This window comes from Lactuca serriola, chromosome 3, assembly GCF_051521515.1.
Source record: "Lactuca serriola cultivar US96UC23 chromosome 3, Lser_US96UC23_V15, whole genome shotgun sequence".
Lineage (NCBI taxonomy): Eukaryota > Viridiplantae > Streptophyta > Magnoliopsida > Asterales > Asteraceae > Lactuca > Lactuca serriola.
Window position 1 is genome coordinate 160,316,106 of NC_136410.1, and position 17,821 is coordinate 160,333,926.

General features: G+C 44.2%; 1 protein-coding gene across 5 annotated transcripts; it reads right to left on the bottom strand.

Moving 5' to 3' along the window:
• Window positions 1-1,489: 1,489 nt before the first annotated feature.
• LOC145093305 (transcription factor TCP13-like) lies at window positions 1,490-5,234 on the bottom strand. Of its 5 annotated transcripts, XM_079031400.1 has the most exons (4): window positions 4,998-5,233; window positions 3,324-3,413; window positions 3,086-3,244; window positions 1,490-2,838 (listed from the first exon to the last, which is right to left on the bottom strand). In XM_079031400.1, the coding sequence occupies exon 4, from the start codon at window positions 2,771-2,773 to the stop codon at window positions 1,775-1,777; it is 999 nt and encodes a 332-aa protein (XP_078887526.1). In that variant the 5' UTR covers window positions 2,774-2,838; window positions 3,086-3,244; window positions 3,324-3,413; window positions 4,998-5,233; the 3' UTR covers window positions 1,490-1,774. The 5 variants fall into 5 exon arrangements, with proteins under 5 accessions (XP_078887526.1, XP_078887524.1, XP_078887528.1 ...); XM_079031398.1 differs by having other exon boundaries at window positions 3,086-3,413; XM_079031402.1 differs by lacking the exon at window positions 4,998-5,233 and having other exon boundaries at window positions 1,490-2,073; window positions 2,170-2,838; window positions 3,086-3,934.
• Window positions 5,235-17,821: the final 12,587 nt, after the last annotated feature.

Sequence of the window (17,821 nt, forward strand, 5' to 3'; positions counted from 1 at the left end):
ATTTTCCTTTCCTTTTCCCTCTCCTCCTACCTCCCGCTTCCACTTCAACCGATGGTTGTGTTATAGGTGCTGGTTGGTTGGTAGTTTGTTGCATTGAAGCAAATGTAGGGACAAGATTTTGTTGTAAATTTGGGTTTTGACCAAATAGATTTTGTTAAAGCTAAGGTGAGTTGGAAAATTGCAGTGGTGGTGAAACGAGATTGAAAAGCGGCGTCTTGGTATAAGATTTGTGGTGATCCTTGAGACGATAAAAGATTGAAATAATTTTCATAACCCGAGAGGGAAGTTATGTTTGGTTGTGTGTTTCGGCTTGATGATGGAGGATGGTTTTGGGTTTTGCTCCATTGTTTTAAAAAATTTGAAGAAAGTATGTTTATAAGATATAGAGAGAATGAGAGAAAGGTTAAAAAAATGGGTTAAAACTAGTATTTATAAAGATAAATAAGTAAAAGTTTTTTTTTTTTAATTTACGTTTTGACCGTTTGCAACGGTCCACTAGCCCAACGTTCAAATTTCACCGCATTTCAATCGGTCGTAACGAGCACGAGTGACGCCATAACGAGAAGCAACGAGAAGGGGGGGGGGGGTGTTCCCCCCGTTACTACGCCATTATGGCATGTCCATGTCACCTGTAACAAGCAAACTTCGACCTATAGCGTCTCGTCTAAGAGTTTCGAAAATAGATTTGTCTTTTATAAAGATAAAGATTAATCATTAATTCAAATGACTCATGTATTATTAATTGATTTCGTAAAATAGAATTAATTACTCTCCAAGCACTACAAAAAAGTCGGGCATTAGCGGCGACATATGACTATTAGCAGCAACACCTAACACCCTGGAGGTAAAAGTCAGTGCGTTTTTTCCTTCTTGTATGACCCTTGGATAGAAAACAAATAGAACAGATGCAGACTGTTTGACACGGATCGTTATTAGGTTGCCATTAGCGGCGACGCAGGACATTAGCGGCGACATGTAACGCATCAATTACATGTCGCCGCAAATGCCCTGCGCCGCCGCTAATGGCAACATTTCTTGTAGTGAAGTTAAGGCGACACATACTCAGAGGCAAGGGTGTTTTTTTCTTGAAACGATCAATACTAGCTAGAAAATAAAAATCAGTACTGCTTAAAGACATACAACACATGCATAGACATCACATGCCTAAAAAAATTATCTTTTTGGACTATTGTATTCGATTTCTTGTAGATCATTGTTATGAGTTAATTATCATTGTAAAATAAAATGACAAACATCACATTTAGTGTTTTCTCTACTAAAATCGTTTATTTTGACAAAATATAATGCTTTCTTTCTGGTTAAACAAAATTACAGTGAGTCCAAAAGTTAAGTTCTACAAATTATTTTGTGAAGAACACATTCCCTTGCAGATTCTAATTAATATGTGTCGTAAGATCATCAATCGAAAATGACTTTTACTACGAAGGTCAATCTTATCTCTAATACAAATTGCATAGTGTTAAAAGGATGATGAAAATACATATACTATTGCTAATATTTATTATTGCTGTGTTACACCTCAAGAATGGGAAGAACTGATACAATATTTCATACATCAATCAATATCTATATATAAAAGTATACATAAGAAAATTTGAGTTTATATGAAGGAAGGTTAACGAACACTTTAATCGAAAACAAAAAATAAAACCATCTTGATTTAAATAAGATTGCTCCATTTTGGGTTCTAGTTATTCTTAACGCAAAGTTCGAATGATGCTTCATGAATATGAACATCAAGAAAGGATTTCACTCATTTGTGTGGTTCATGCCCACCATGATCTTCTGAAGAAAAAAACTTAGGGTTCATGCTCAAATGAAACGGTCGCATCCCTTGGTTTATTGTGTAGAGAGGTGGCGTGAAATTAGAACTTGAAGAAGAACTGAGCATTTGGAAGTTTAGTTGTTTCGGATCAAACTCACCGGAGTTGTGATTGTGTGAAGGGAAATAGGACTGTGTTTGAGGCGGTGGTTGTGGTGGAGGATACAGAAGAACCTGAGATCCCGACGGAATGGAGGGCAAAGCTGATACGTTCATATTGAAGTTATGAACTGTGTCGCCATGTTGATGATGAAATTGAGATAATGACAAATTAGAAGGATCCCATTTGAGGAAAGAACTGTTTGGAACGACATTGTTTAACAAACCTGGTAAATTCGAAGAATTAGGGTTTCTTCCGAAGAAATTACTAGGTTGAACAAATGTCCCATGATGATCATGCTTGTTTCTTTCATCTTCTCGATCAAGATTTTCTCCATCTTCACTGGTGTCTCGTGCAGTTGCTTTTGATTTATCAGGGTTCCAGTAATCCTCCCAATTCAGACCATTAACATTACTTTTAACCTCTTCGGATTGTGAACAAGCACTTAGCATTGCTTGAAGATTTTGTCCGAAGCTTCCTGGTGGGATTTGGAGAGGAGGGAGTTCGTCGATTTCATGTTTAGCTGCATCAAGTAACCAATCGACAACTTTACTCGGTTGATTGAGTCCTAAACGATCTTGAAGATCATACAATTGGATAGCAGTGGGAACTGAGAGTCTAACTCGCCGATCTCTTAACCCTCTAACTGTACAAACTTTACTATGTCGATCTTTTCCACCAAAAGCTCTAGAAACTCGAACAATTCTTGGATCTTTCAATCTTGACCATGACGATGTGGTTAAGTTTGGTTTAGGTACAATCTTGCAGGCATCAGTAGATCCTTCTTGCTTGGTTTCGTGGTTTGATTCTCTTAAATTTGAAATATTCATCTTTCTTGACTCATAACTGATGCAGAAGCTACCCCTTTTTTGGTTCAAGATTCAAGAAGAAGTCTCTGAAAGCAGAAAAGAAACTCATAATTAAACTCATAAATGATAGAAAAGCATGTAATATCAAAGCTTTAAGTTTTAACCCTGATTAGGATGAAGAACAAAGTACCCATTAAGTACTATGAGTACTCCATGGCTTCTTTTTATTGTTCTTTGCACATCACACATAAAATAAGAAAGTGAAGCTGAAATATATGCATAAATAATCACTAGAAAGTACATGGATCAGATAGACATATGAAGAAAACTTACTTGGACATAGATTTCAGGTACTTTTTTCCAAAATTCAACGATATTTCTTGAACTAAACTTCACTAGCTTGCTATTATAGTTGAAAACAAGCTTGTTCTAGCCGAATCTAGAGAGAAAGTCTATAACTTCAAAAGTACTTGCTTAAAAGAGAAAACCTAACTGTAGAGGACATGAGTTTAGATAGAATTCATGACAGAAATGAGTAGAGAGAGTTTCAGAATGTTGCAACTCAACCAACCATGGCCAATTGGAATGAGTTTTTAGTAAAGATAAAAGCAATGACTCATATGCTGCCACGTGTCGTACGTTCCTTCGGCATCATCTTTAGCTGTCAAAATCTTATCGGAGATTATTTTCGTCACGCGATAATGTTTATGACGAAATATTCATTAGTAAATCAATCAAATTTGTTAAAAATGATCCTCTCTTTCACTCTTTCTAACATTCACCACGAGCTTAAAACCTCAAAATTATTCCCTAACAAGTATAGCTAGAATAACCAAATGAAAGAATGTTACTTTCAGCTAATTTAATGGTGTGATGTGGTTGAGAAATGATTGGATGGATGGTTAACAAGATACCCAAATTTCTCTTCTTAAGCTTAAGTTACATTCTTTAACAAAAGAGCAAAAATGTAGCTAGGGTTTGTGGGGATAAAATAGTGAAAGAAAAAGTAGCATAATTATTTTTATGGGACCACTTCTGAACATATTGAAAAGTTGTGTGTAGTGCTTTATCGGCAGTTACAAATTAAAGCTAGGGCATTGTTTTATTGAAGTTTTGTATATCACATGGTGCAAAAGACAGATGGATAGGCACGCCTGTTATATTTGGGAGAACTTATTTATCTTATAATAAACCGGTTATATTGTGTGTCATTATTTTATTTTCTATGGTGACATATATATCTAGTACTCCATATGATTAATTATAATATATAATAGAATTAATTAATGTTTTAAAAACTATTTATTTAGTTGAAACAGTTTGGTTGTCGATTCAATTAGTCTGTTTTATAAAAACTAGCCACAATCCTATATCAATCTTAATAATTAACTAAACATAATTTACAAAATTTAAAATAAATCACAAGTAAACTTTTGTAGATTTACAAAATCTAGCCACGATCTTTTTTTTCTTCAAATCGTGAAATTTCCAAAAATATGTCATATAATCTTATGTGGATGGGTCTTTGTTATTGATATGATTTATTTTTATATCTTGGTTGTGTCTAGTTTCGTGAACTACACGTACGCTTGTTGTCGTTACGTAACTTCAAATTACATTAATGCTATTTAAATAATTTGTTTCCTATATCAATTAGTCAATTGAAAATGACTTGATCGTAATGTATATATGCAATGGTGATGACACATTAGAAAATCTATGGATATATATATGATGACATTTACAAACTCATCTTCTGGGCAGACGATAAAAATTTCCTTGATCTTTTGATTATATACAAAATCCTTAAACATTTGTAAATTGGCCAGAAATTAAGATATTTACACCTACTAAAAAGCTTTTGTGAGCCTGGCAAGTAGCAAGGGTGTGAAGTTGTTTGGTATTCCTTTATTATATTAATCCAATCTTGGTGTAATTCAAGTAGTTCTGATCAACCCATATATATTATTGCATCAAATTAATTAACTACATTGATGTTGTGATAAACAAATTTCAATTTTGTAGTCAGATACATTGATTATTTAGGGTAGTAAGTTACGAAAATAAAGGATGCAATAAGTGAAAAAGAAAGTCAAATTCATAATTAATTGAAACTTATAATTATGGGCTTTTGAGTATGAAGATAATAATTACAAAAGGAAGGAGTCATGTTGAGGTGTATGAAAGCAACAGTAGGAAGAGACAGTACCCTCTTGAATTATGAATGAGGGACCAATTTACTTACATATACTTGTCTATCTTCTTCCTCTTCCACTAATTCAGGACCACTTCTGCTTTCTTCCTTTCCACAGAGATTTGCATGCAGCATATTCAACTCTCTCTCTCTCTCTCTCTCTCTCTCTCTCTCTCTCTCTCTTACTTTATATGGATTATCTATAGGTTTTATCTTTGGATTTGCTGTTTGGTACTAGAACTATGCTTAGATTGACACTCGCAACTTGGATATTATTAGTGTATTTCCATGTCTATAACTATAAGTGCATTGATGAAGGATATATATAAAGAGAGAGAGAGAAGGATATGGGCATGGTGTATAGTGAGAGGGATAGAAAAGGAAAGAAAAGAAGGTGATTTTGGCTTCGTGTATTTGACCTTATCTAATGATTAGAAGCTGCAGAGTGATGATTTTGGTGTGTGGTTTCTATCAATTAGTTAGAAGAAAAAATATACATCTATGACTTTTTTACGAGGAGTTAGCACAAAAATTTGCTAGGTTTCATTTTCCTTTCAAAGACTCGGGAAACCACGTGCCATGGTGTGCATTCCCGAGTGAAAGACTTTGTTATCTGTTTGTGGACATGTTTTAATTGAGGACAGCCCGTGAATATTTTGAATTTATCATACTATAAAATCTTAAAGTTATCGACGTCTTATGAGAACAACCTATGATTGGATAATTGACTTTTTAAATATATTTTTTAAAGTATCTCATGTCTTATATGAATTTATTTAAAATAAAAACTAAATACAAAATTTTAAACATTTAAAAAGTTGAACTTATAAAAAAAATTGAGAAAATATTGAATTATAAAAATTAAAGTGTTTTTATTGTAACAGCCCGGAATTCCAAATATTGATATAATTATGATTTGGGGGTGTTTTAAGAGGGGACCCGGCGAGTTGGAGCCTAGACTCGCCGAGTAGGATCGCAGACCGGGTCGCGGGTTCGCGACTGGACTCGACGAGTCCAGATATGGACTCGGCGAGTCTGCGCTGTTTGGTGAAAACCCTAACCGTTCAGGTTGGAACGTATAAGAGGCACTTATTGGCCGTCATTGTTCATTTTGGCCTTCTGAGAGGAACCCTAAATCGATTGGGTGCATCTGGAGCAAAGTTTAAGGGCCATTGTTGATCTTGGAAGGGTTGTGGTGCAAGGAAGAGAAGAGTTTGGCTAAAGGAATAGCAAGGGAGTCACGTTCTGAGGATTTGGGGACACAGAGGGCACATTATTCAGGTAAGAATTCGAATTATGCTCTGCTATGTTGATGTGTCATGGAATTAGGGTTTATGGAACCCCCTTTGTGATTAGATTAAGTGTTACCCTAGTCCCCAAACGACTATAACCCTATATTAGGACCTTAGAGGTCCAGAAGGTCCCATGCTTGTGTATTTCGGGACAATACTTATCTCAGGAAGCAGTTTGATCGACTGCATGGCATGGACTCGACGAGTCTGATGAACAGACTCGGCGAGTAGCTTGAAGAATAACTGGGACTCGTCGAGTTGTTCTTCAGACTCGGCGAGTTGAGTCGGGGTGGCCCCGCGATTCTTCCAGGAGTAACTCGTCGAGTAAAAAGGGGATACTCGACGTGTAGAAAGGGTGTCTTAAGGAATCGGTGAGTTAAGGGCGAGTGGACTCAGAGTCGTTGAACTCGGCGAGTCTTGGGGTGACTCGGCGAGTTAGGTCGCGGGTTGAGTGAAGTTCTGAGCCTGGAGACTCGGCGAGTCTTAGGGTTGACTCGGCGAGTAGGGTCAGTCAGGGGTTGACTTTGACCTTGTCTTTGACCAAGGATTTACCAGTGGTTCCAGGGGTATTTTGGTAATTGTTGTTTATCGTTTGAGTTCAGTGCATTGGTGGCTATCCAGAGGTGGAGATCGTATCAGTGATCGGAGCAGCTTGAGCTATCTGTTCAGTCGGCAGTTTCGAGGTGAGTTATCCTCACTATATCGCTAGGGTTTATGGCACCAAGGCCGACCCTTTTTACCGGATGGACATCCGGGTAGTTGTCATTATATGTTACAGGCCGGAAGGCATTACTATGTGGACCGGAAGGTCACGGCCTGGAAAGGCGTATGTATGCATTTAGTATGTTGACTGATTCATAGGGTAATGTTATGATAGTGACCGGCTAGACCGGTATCTTGTTAGAGTAATGCTATGATATGTGATCTGTTGATCGACTGTTGTCTATGAACTGCTATATGATTGTTTGTTATTTTATATATGCATTTTATGCTTATGGGCCGGAAGGCAATATGTTATGGGCCGGAAGGCGATATGTTATGGGCCGGAAGGCAATATGTTATGGGCCGGAAGGCGATTATGTTGTGTGATGGACAGGAAGGTCGGCGTGGATAGGACCGGAAGGTTTACCCAGCAGGGACGGAAGTCCCCTGAGACACGTGGACTGGAAGGTCAGGGCCTGGAAAGGCGTATATGTGGTTGGTATTCTGGGGGTATCTCACTAAGCTTTCGGGCTTACAGTTGTGGTTTTATGTTTCAGGTTCTCAAGAGTCTGTGGCAAGGCAAAGGCGTGATCGTACCGTTCCTCGCGTTGGTGTTTTATGATATGAACCTGGGAAAATACTTTGTTAAATAATGTATTGAAAGCCTTTTTGTAACAACGTTATTAAAATGAGTGATTTTTGAAAAGTTTTAATTGTTTCGAAATTTTGGATGTTACAAGTTGGTATCAGAGCCTTGGTTTGAGTGAATTGGGGAAACATTCGTGTGACTCCAGTCTCAAATCGAGGAGGATTTTAAAATGAGAAATTAAAATGGTTTTCAAATTTGGTAAAAGGAGGACGCGGAGGTACGATCAGCCGGAGCCAGTAAGTACCCCAAGATACCATACATGATATTTGTTTATTTGGGCTTGATAGAACAGCATGATAGAGTTAGGCTAGGGATCTTCAGGAATTCATGATAATGTTGCCTGATATGTGATGCCTGTAGCCTAGGGTCCCTTATGGGATGTTCTCAGTGTTCCTCTAGTGGTGAGGGTTGATAGTTGTTATGCATGTTCCCTAGGGTATTGTGGTAGTACTTCATACAAATATGGGTAGGTGTGGAAGGTAGTATGGGCCCGTACTACTGAAAGCACAGGACCCATACGCGTATCAGGGAAACCATGGTCTCTAGGGTAGGGTTGCGAGAGTTGGATCCCAGGATTTTGGGAAGTGTCTGAGAGTGGTAGGGTGTCTTCATTATGGAGATCTCGAGGCATGATGATAGTGGATCCGGATCAGGATCGGGAGCTGGAGAGCGAGTTCTGGGTGGATCGGTACCGTCTGAGGTTATCGATCAGACGAGCACGAACGAGTTGGACGCGAAGGTTCGCGAGATCCTGCGTGATGAGGTTGCTGCATTGTTACTGGCTGAGTTGCCGGAATTGTTTGGGTCAATCAGGACCGCCATGGTTGAGTAGTTTGATGAGCGATATGCGGCTCTCGCAGAGACGGTTTTCGCGGCGACTACAACGACTGTAGCAGCGGCAAGGGGAGGAGCTAGTCGGGGTTTTCATTGTCGGGACTGCTATTATACGAAGCCTCCCACATTCGATAGGGTTCAGGACCCGATTGTTGCTATGAGATGGTTACCAAACGTGGAGGGGTATTTCTCCACGAGTTTGTGCCCTGCTGATCAAAGGGTGAGGTGTGCTCTGAACCTGTTGAGGCTAGGAGCGAAGGATTGATGGAGATTGACTACGAGGTCACTTTCCGATGCGCAGAGGGCTGCGGTTTCATGGGATCAATTCAGAGAGATGTTCAGTACTCGCTATGTTCCGCGGGATGAAAAGGAGAGATTGGCCCGGAAGTTCCTTGAGCTGAAGCAGGATTTGGAGTCGGTGACTGAGATCACCAGGATGGTTATTGAGAGGGCGATGTTTTGCCCTGAGTTCGCTTCGGGGCAGGCTCAGACGTCCTGATATCTGAATATGCTCAAGAGGGATATCAGACAGTTCGTGTCTGCGCAGAGGTGTGAGACCTTGTTGGAGTTGCAGGAGGCCGCCATGTGGCGAGAGTTAGAGGTTGAGTTGCAGTTGCGTGAGCTGAGGCAGGCCCCGATGCAGTCGCAGTCGGCGCCGAAACGGTCCAGGACCGTAGATGTTAGAATGGGGGATCGAAGTGGCCACACTTGTGGGAAGTGTGGGAGGGATTACACCAGAGTTGCTGGTCCGGTGGTGCATGCCGCAAGTGCGGATAAGAGGGGCACTATGCGCGGGACTGTCGGCAGTCAGTGCCGATTCGGGGTTCGAGGATTTGTTCATTGACAGCAGATTGGACATTTGATGGTCAACTGTCCACAACTTTCTGCAGGACCGGTGCAGGCTCTAGCATCGACCACCTTGAAGAGTTCAGGTGGAGGACAAGTTGGAGCGGAGCCCCAAGGGCTCAGGGTCGTGCTTATCTGCTTGCGGCAGAGGGAGACGGAGCAGTGCCGGAGACAGCTGCGAGTATGATGCTTTCTTGATGTCTTGATTAGCTTGCGTTGATTGTGGCGTATTGGTTGTGTTGGTAGTGTGGATTTCGATGCGGTATTCATTGATTCGCGGGTTTGGCATGGTTATGGATTGGTGTTTCAGGTTTTCGCTTTGGCATTCGTTGTTCCCTAATGGTTTGATATGGTTATAGTTTGGTGTTTTGGTGCCGGTAGCCTTGTGCGGTTTTCGATGTGGTATTCATCCTTTGGCAGGTTGTGGGTTTGGTTACGGATTATTGTTGGGAATTCCGTTGGTTATCGTTCGTGAGGGTTGTTAGTGGAGATGCGGCACTGGGTTGAATGTCGGGTAGCATCTATAGTCGTAGAGTGGACAATTGAAAGACCGGATTCTTTTGAGTGGGTTGATCAGGGAGGAGATGTGTTTTGCTGAGGGTTGCTTATGCTTGTGGGAAGCAGTCAGTGTGTAAATGTTCTCTTTGTGCAGGATTGTTCTGAAAGGTCACTAATGACGATCGGTGGCAGTTAGTCAGTGCTTTAGTGGGGGAGAATTGGAGAATTCTCCGGGAGATCGACGAGTATGTGAGGATGCTTAGCTGTTGGGATTCAGCAGTGTTTGTCAGCTCGGAGTATAGGCCGACGAGAGTGAGTGTCGGGTATGCGGGGCGGGATACAGACCTAGGGTATTTGATTGTGGAGGCCTGAGAGAAGGCCGGGATCAAGCTTGAGTAAGTAACCGGGGTTATGCGATCAGAGCATTGGTATGTTTGAGGTACGTGATGGGTTGTACTGCATTAATCCCACGGGATTATGTTGTGCATGTTTCTAGAGCTGGAACCGGAAGGTTCCCAGAGTTAGAACCTGAGGGTCCGCAGAGTTTGGGTGTACGGACCCACAGAGATATAGCCTCGAGTGGCTAGTATGTGTTATGAGAGTCGGTCCAGTCATGCTGGAGACTCTGGTAGTATTGCTGGATCAGTTTGAAATTGCGGATTGTGTATGTTGCAGTGTGATTGCATTGGAAGGTCTGGCCCCGGGTTAGTGATCTTGTTTAGCTGAGGCAGTGATTTTCATGAGTGAAGAGAGTGCATGAGATTGAGAGCCCCTGCAATGAGAGCCAGAGTATGTGAATAACGGTTACGCAGAAAGGGTGGTGTCGCTTTGGGCGAGCACCGTGACACTGGTTGGAGTGGCATTATGGCCAAGAGGGTTCCTTGGAAAAGGAAAAGAGAAAGGTGTGCAACTCCGAAAGGGAGTGCAAGTTCACAAGAATGAAAGCTGCAGAGCAGAATTATGGTTAGAGTATTTCGAGTATGGCTTTGAGCATCGTGTTCGCGACAGCGAAGTAGGAACCCATCTGGGTTGGAGATGTCTGTTGAGGCTCAGAAGGGATGCAGGGGGAGAGAGAATCTTAAATTCTCCGTGTGATTCTGATCAGAGTGTAGGATGGATGTAATGGTTCATCTTGGGAGATGTTCGAGGATATCATCAGTGTATTGGGTCTTCCAACCTGCGGGTGTTGGGACTAGTTCAGTAGGTGTATGTGATGGCAAGAGGAGGACTTGTGAGAGTTGCTCTGAGAGTGAGAATGGATCTCTCAGTTGGTCCGGGATGGACAAAGTGGGCTTGGATCGGGGATCCGGTGGTTCATGGTTTCCTAACCCTTATTGGTCGAGTGATTGTTGGGATTTAGAGCAGAGTTACATCTTGGGTAATTTTTGGTTACAGAGAGTGATGTGCGGTACAGAGATCGTGCTTCAGTCGACAGAGCAGATTCAACAAGTTAGGCAGAGGTTATTGACTGCCCAGAGCCGACAGGAAAGTTATGCAGACAGACGCCGGTCCGAGCTTGAGTTTCAGGTCGGTGACTTCGTATTCCTGAAGGCCTCTCCTTGGAGAGGAGTGATTCGATTCAAGAAGAGGGGCAAGTTGGGGCCCCGGTATATTGGGCCTTTTCATGTGATTGCGGGGGTAGGCCTGAGGGTCTACCGGTTGGAGTTGCCCACGGATTTGAGACAATTCCACGATATTTTCCAGGTGTCGCAATTGAGGAAGTATATAGCCGATGAGTCGGCAGTGGTTCCATTAGAAGACATTCAGGTGGATGCAAGCCTGAATTATGCCGAGAAGCCAGTGGTCGTCAGGGAACGGAAGATCGAGGTTCTGAGGAACAAGGAGATACCTCTGGTGTTAGTTCAGTGGCAGCACCGGAGGGGATCGGAAATGAACTGTGATCTAGAACGTGATATGTGGGAGCAGAATCCGGGGCAATTTTCAGAGTGAGACTTCGAGGGCGAAGTCTAGTTCTAGTGGGGGAGAGTTGTAACAGCCCGGAATTCCAAATATTGATATAATTATGATTTGGGGGTGTTTTAAGAGGGGACCCGGCGAGTTGGAGCCTAGACTCGCCGAGTAGGATCGCAGACCGGGTCGCGGGTTCGCGACTGGACTCGACGAGTCCAGATATGGACTCGGCGAGTCTGCGCTGTTTGGTGAAAACCCTAACCGTTCAGGTTGGAACGTATAAGAGGCACTTATTGGCCGTCATTGTTCATTTTGGCCTTTTGAGAGGAACCCTAAATCGATTGGGTGCATCTGGAGCAAAGTTTAAGGGCCATTGTTGATCTTGGAAGGGTTGTGGTGCAAGGAAGAGAAGGGTTTGGCTAAAGGAATAGCAAGGGAGTCACGTTCTGAGGATTTGGGGACACAGAGGGCACATTATTCAGGTAAGAATTCGAATTATGCTCTGCTATGTTGATGTGTCATGGAATTAGGGTTTATGGAACCCCCTTTGTGATTAGATTAAGTGTTACCCTAGTCCCCAAACGACTATAACCCTGTATTAGGACCTTAGAGGTCCAGAAGGTCCCATGCTTGTGTATTTCGGGACAATACTTATCTCAGGAAGCAGTTTGATCGACTGCGTGGCATGGACTCGACGAGTCTGATGAACAGACTCGGCGAGTAGCTTGAAGAATAACTGGGACTCGTCGAGTTGTTCTTCAGACTCGGCGAGTTGAGTCGGGGTGGCCCCGCGATTCTTCCAGGAGTAACTCGTCGAGTAAAAAGGGGATACTCGACGTGTAGAAAGGGTGTCTTAAGGAATCGGTGAGTTAAGGGCGAGTGGACTCAGAGTCGTTGAACTCGGCGAGTCTTGGGGTGACTCGGCGAGTTAGGTCGCGGGTTGAGTGAAGTTCTGAGCCTGGAGACTCGGCGAGTCTTAGGGTTGACTCGGCGAGTAGGGTCAGTCAGGGGTTGACTTTGACCTTGTCTTTGACCAAGGATTTACCAGTGGTTCCAGGGGTATTTTGGTAATTGTTGTTTATCGTTTGAGTTCAGTGCATTGGTGGCTATCCAGAGGTGGAGATCGTATCAGTGATCGGAGCAGCTTGAGCTATCTGTTCAGTCGGCAGTTTCGAGGTGAGTTATCCTCACTATATCGCTAGGGTTTATGGCACCAAGGCCGACCCTTTTTACCGGATGGACATCCGGGTAGTTGTCATTATATGTTACAGGCCGGAAGGCATTACTATGTGGACCGGAAGGTCACGGCCTGGAAAGGCGTATGTATGCATTTAGTATGTTGACTGATTCATAGGGTAATGTTATGATAGTGACCGGCTAGACCGGTATCTTGTTAGAGTAATGCTATGATATGTGATCTGTTGATCGATTGTTGTCTATGAACTGCTATATGATTGTTTGTTATTTTATATATGCATTTTATGCTTATGGGCCCGAAGGCAATATGTTATGGGCCGGAAGGCGATATGTTATGGGCCGGAAGGCGATTATGTTGTGTGATGGACCGGAAGGTCGGCGTGGGTAGGACCGGAAGGTTTACCCAGCAGGGACGGAAGTCCCCTGAGACACATGGACCGGAAGGTCAGGGCCTGGAAAGGCGTATATGTGGTTGGTATTCTGGGGGTATCTCACTAAGCTTTCGGGCTTACAGTTGTGGTTTTATTTTTCAGGTTCTAAAGAGTCTGTGGCAAGGCAAAGGCGTGATCGTACCGTTCCTCGCGTTGGTGTTTTATGATATGAACCTGGGAAAATACTTTGTTAAATAATGTATTGAAAACCTTTTTGTAACAACGTTATTAAAATGAGTGATTTTTGAAAAGTTTTAATTGTTTCGAAATTTTGGATGTTACAAGTTGGTATCAGAGCCTTGGTTTGAGTGAATTGGGGAAACATTCGTGTGACTCCAGTCTCAAATCGAGGAGGATTTTAAAATGAGAAATTAAAATGGTTTTCAAATTTGGTAAAAGGAGGACGCGGAGGTACGATCAGCCGGAGCCAGTAAGTAACCCCAAGATACCATACATGATATTTGTTTATTTGGGCTTGATAGAACAGCATGCTAGAGTTAGGCTAGGGATCTTCAGGAATTCATGATAATGTTGCCTGATATGTGATGCCTGTAGCCTAGGGTCCCTTCTGGGATGTTCTCAGTGTTCCTCTAGTGGTGAGGGTTGATAGTTGTTATGCATGTTCCCTAGGGTATTGTGGTAGTACTTCATACAAATATGGGTAGGTGTGGAAGGTAGTATGGGCCCGTACTACTGAAAGCACAGGACCCATACGCGTATCAGGGAAACCATGGTCTCTAGGGTAGGGTTGCGAGAGTTGGATCCCAGGATTTTGGGAAGTGTCTGAGAGTGGTAGGGTGTCTTCATTATGGAGATCTCGAGGCATGATGATAGTGGATCCGGATCAGGATCGGGAGCTGGAGAGCGAGTTCCGGGTGGATCGGTACCGTCTGAGGTTATCGATCAGACGAGCACGAACGAGTTGGACGCGAAGGTTCGCGAGATCCTGCGTGATGAGGTTGCTGCATTGTTACTGGCTGAGTTGCCGGAATTGTTTGGGTCAATCAGGACCGCCATGGTTGAGTAGTTTGATGAGCGATATGCGGCTCTCGCAGAGACGGTTGCCGCGGCGACTACAACGGCTGTAGCAGCGGCAAGGGGAGGAGCTAGTCGGGGTTTTCAGTGTCGGGACTGCTATTATACGAAGCCTCCCACATTCGATAGGGTTCAGGACCCGATTGTTGCTATGAGATGGTTACCAGACGTGGAGGGGTATTTCTCCACGAGTTTGTGCCCTGCTGATCAAAGGGTGAGGTGTGCTCTGAACCTGTTGAGGCTAGGAGCGAAGGATTGATGGAGATTGACTACGAGGTCATTTTCCGATGCGCAGAGGGCTGCGGTTTCATAGGATCAATTCAGAGAGATGTTCAGTACTCGCTATGTTCTGCGGGATGAAAAGGAGAGATTGGCCCGGAAGTTCCTTGAGCTGAAGCAGGATTTGGAGTCCGTGACTGAGATCACCAGGATGGTTATTGAGAGGGCGATGTTTTGCCCTGAGTTCGCTTCGGGGTAGGCTCAGACGTCCTGATATCTGAATATGCTCAAGAGGGATATCAGACAGTTCGTGTCTGCCCAGAGGTGTGAGACCTTGTTGGAGTTGCAGGAGGCCGCCATGTGGCGAGAGTTAGAGGTTGAGTTGCAGTTGCGTGAGCTGAGGCAGGCCCCGATGCAGTCGCAGTCGGCGCCGAAACGGTCCAGGACCGTAGATGTTAGAATGGGGGATCGGAGTGGCCACACTTGTGGGAAGTGTGGGAGGGATTACACCAGAGTTGCTGGTCCGGTGGTGCATGCCGCAAGTGCGGATAAGAGGGGCACTATGCGCGGGACTGTTGGCAGTCAGTGCCGATTCGGGGTTCGAGGATTTGTTCATTGACAGCAGATTGGACATTTGAGGGTCAACTGTCCACAGCTTTCTGCAGGACCGGTGCAGGAGCGGAGCCCCAAGGGCTCAGGGTCGTGCTTATCTGCTTGCGGCAGAGGGAGACGGAGCAGTGCCGGAGACAACTGCGAGTATGATGCTTTCTTGATGTCTTGATTAGCTTGCGTTGATTGTGGCGTATTGGTTGTGTTGGTAGTGTGGATTTCGATGCGGTATTCGTTGTTTCGCGGGTTTGGCATGGTTATGGATTGGTGTTTCAGGTTTTCGCTTTGGCATTCGTTGTTCCCTAATGGTTTGATATGGTTATAGTTTGGTGTTTTGGTGCCGGTAGCCTTGTGCGGTTTTCGATGTGGTATTCATCCTTTGGCAGGTTGTGGGTTTGGTTACGGATTATTGTTGGGAATTCCGTTGGTTATCGTTCGTGAGGGTTGTTAGTGGAGATGCGGCACTGGGTTGAATGTCGGGTAGCATCTGTAGTCGTAGAGTGGACAATTGAAAGACCGGATTCTTTTGAGTGGGTTGATCAGGGAGGAGATGTGTTTTGCTGAGGGTTGCTTATGCTTGTGGGAAGCAGTCAGTGTGTAAATGTTCTCTTTGTGCAGGATTGTTCTGAAAGGTCGCTAATGACGATCGGTGGCAGTTAGTCAGTGCTTTAGTGGGGGAGAATTGGAGAATTCTCCGGGAGATCGACGAGTATGTGAGGATGCTTAGCTGTTGGGATTCAGCAGTGTTTGTCAGCTCGGAGTATAGGCCGACGAGAGCGAGTGTCGGGTATGCGGGGTGGGATACAAACCTAGGGTATTTGATTGTGGAGGCCTGAGAGAAGGCCGGGATCAAGCTTGAGTGAGTAACCGGGGTTATGCGATCAGAGCATTGGTATGTTTGAGGTACGTGATGGGTTGTACTGCATTAATCCCACGGGATTATGTTGTGCATGTTTCTAGAGCTGGAACCGGAAGGTTCCCAGAGTTAGAACCTGAGGGTCCGCAGAGTTTGGGTGTACGGACCCACAGAGATATAGCCTCGAGTGGCTAGTATGTGTTATGAGAGTCGGTCCAGTCATGCTGGAGACTCTGGTAGTATTGCTGGATCAGTTTGAAATTGCGGATTGTGTATGTTGCAGTGTGATTGCATTGGAAGGTCTGGCCCCGGGTTAGTGATCTTGTTTAGCTGAGGCAGTGATTTTGATGAGTGAAGAGAGTGCCTGAGATTGAGAGCCCCTGCAATGAGAGCCAGAGTATGTGAATAACGGTTACGCAAAAAGGGTGGTGTCGCTTTGGGCGAGCACCGTGACACTGGTTGGAGTGGCATTATGGCCAAGAGGGTTCCTTGGAAAAGGAAAAGAGAAAGGTGTGCAACTCCGAAAGGGAGTGCAAGTTCACAAGAATGAAAGCTGCAGAGCAGAATTATGGTTAGAGTATTTCGAGTATGGCTTTGAGCATCGTGTTCGCGGCAGCGAAGTAGGAACCCATCTGGGTTGGAGATGTCTGTTGAGGCTCAGAAGGGATGCAGGGGGAGAGAGAATCTTAAATTCTCCGTGTGATTATGATCAGAGTGTAGGATGGATGTAATGGTTCATCTTGGGAGATGTTCGAGGATATCATCAGTGTATTGGGTCTTCCAACCTGCGGGTGTTGGGACTAGTTCAGTAGGTGTATGTGATGGCAAGAGGAGGACTTGTGAGAGTTGCTCTGAGAGTGAGAATGGATCTCTCAGTTGGTCCGGGATGGACAAAGTGGGCTTGGATCGGGGATCCGGTGGTTCATGGTTTCCTAACCCTTATTGGTCGAGTGATTGTTGGGATTTAGAGCAGAGTTACATCTTGGGTAATTTTCGGTTACAGAGAGTGATGTGCGGTACAGAGATCGTGCTTCAGTCGACAGAGCAGATTCAACAAGTTAGGCAGAGGTTATTGACTGCCCAGAGCCGACAGGAAAGTTATGCAGACAGACGCCGGTCCGAGCTTGAGTTTCAGGTCGGTGACTTCTTATTCCTGAAGGCCTCTCCTTGGAGAGGAGTGATTCGATTCAAGAAGAGGGGCAAGTTGGGGCCCCGGTATATTGGGCCTTTTCATGTGATTGCGGGGGTAGGCCTGAGGGTCTACCGGTTGGAGTTGCCCACGGATTTGAGACAATTCCACGATATTTTCCAGGTGTCGCAATTGAGGAAGTATATAGCCGATGAGTCTGCAGTGGTTCCATTAGAAGACATTCAGGTGGATGCAAGCCTGAATTATGCCGAGAAGCCAGTGGTCGTCAGGGAACGGAAGATCGAGGTTCTGAGGAACAAGGAGATACCTCTGGTGTTAGTTCAGTGGCAGGACCGGAGGGGATCGGAAATGAACTGTGATCTAGAACGTGATATGTGGGAGCAGAATCCGGGGCTATTTTCAGAGTGAGACTTCGAGGGCGAAGTCTAGTTCTAGTGGGGGAGAGTTGTAATAGCTCGGAATTCCAAATATTGATATAATTATGATTTGGGGGTGTTTTAAGAGGGGACCCGGCGAGTTGGAGCCTAGACTCGCCGAGTAGGATCGCAGACCGGGTCGCGGGTTCGCGACTGGACTCGACGAGTCCAGATATGGACTCGGCGAGTCTGCGCTGTTTGGTGAAAACCCTAACCGTTCAGGTTGGAAC

Bases quoted from the DNA above. Each gene is read 5' to 3' on its own strand.
- LOC145093305 (XM_079031401.1), bottom strand. From the start codon at position 2,773: ATGAATATTTCAAATTTAAGAGAATCAAACCACGAAACCAAGCAAGAA.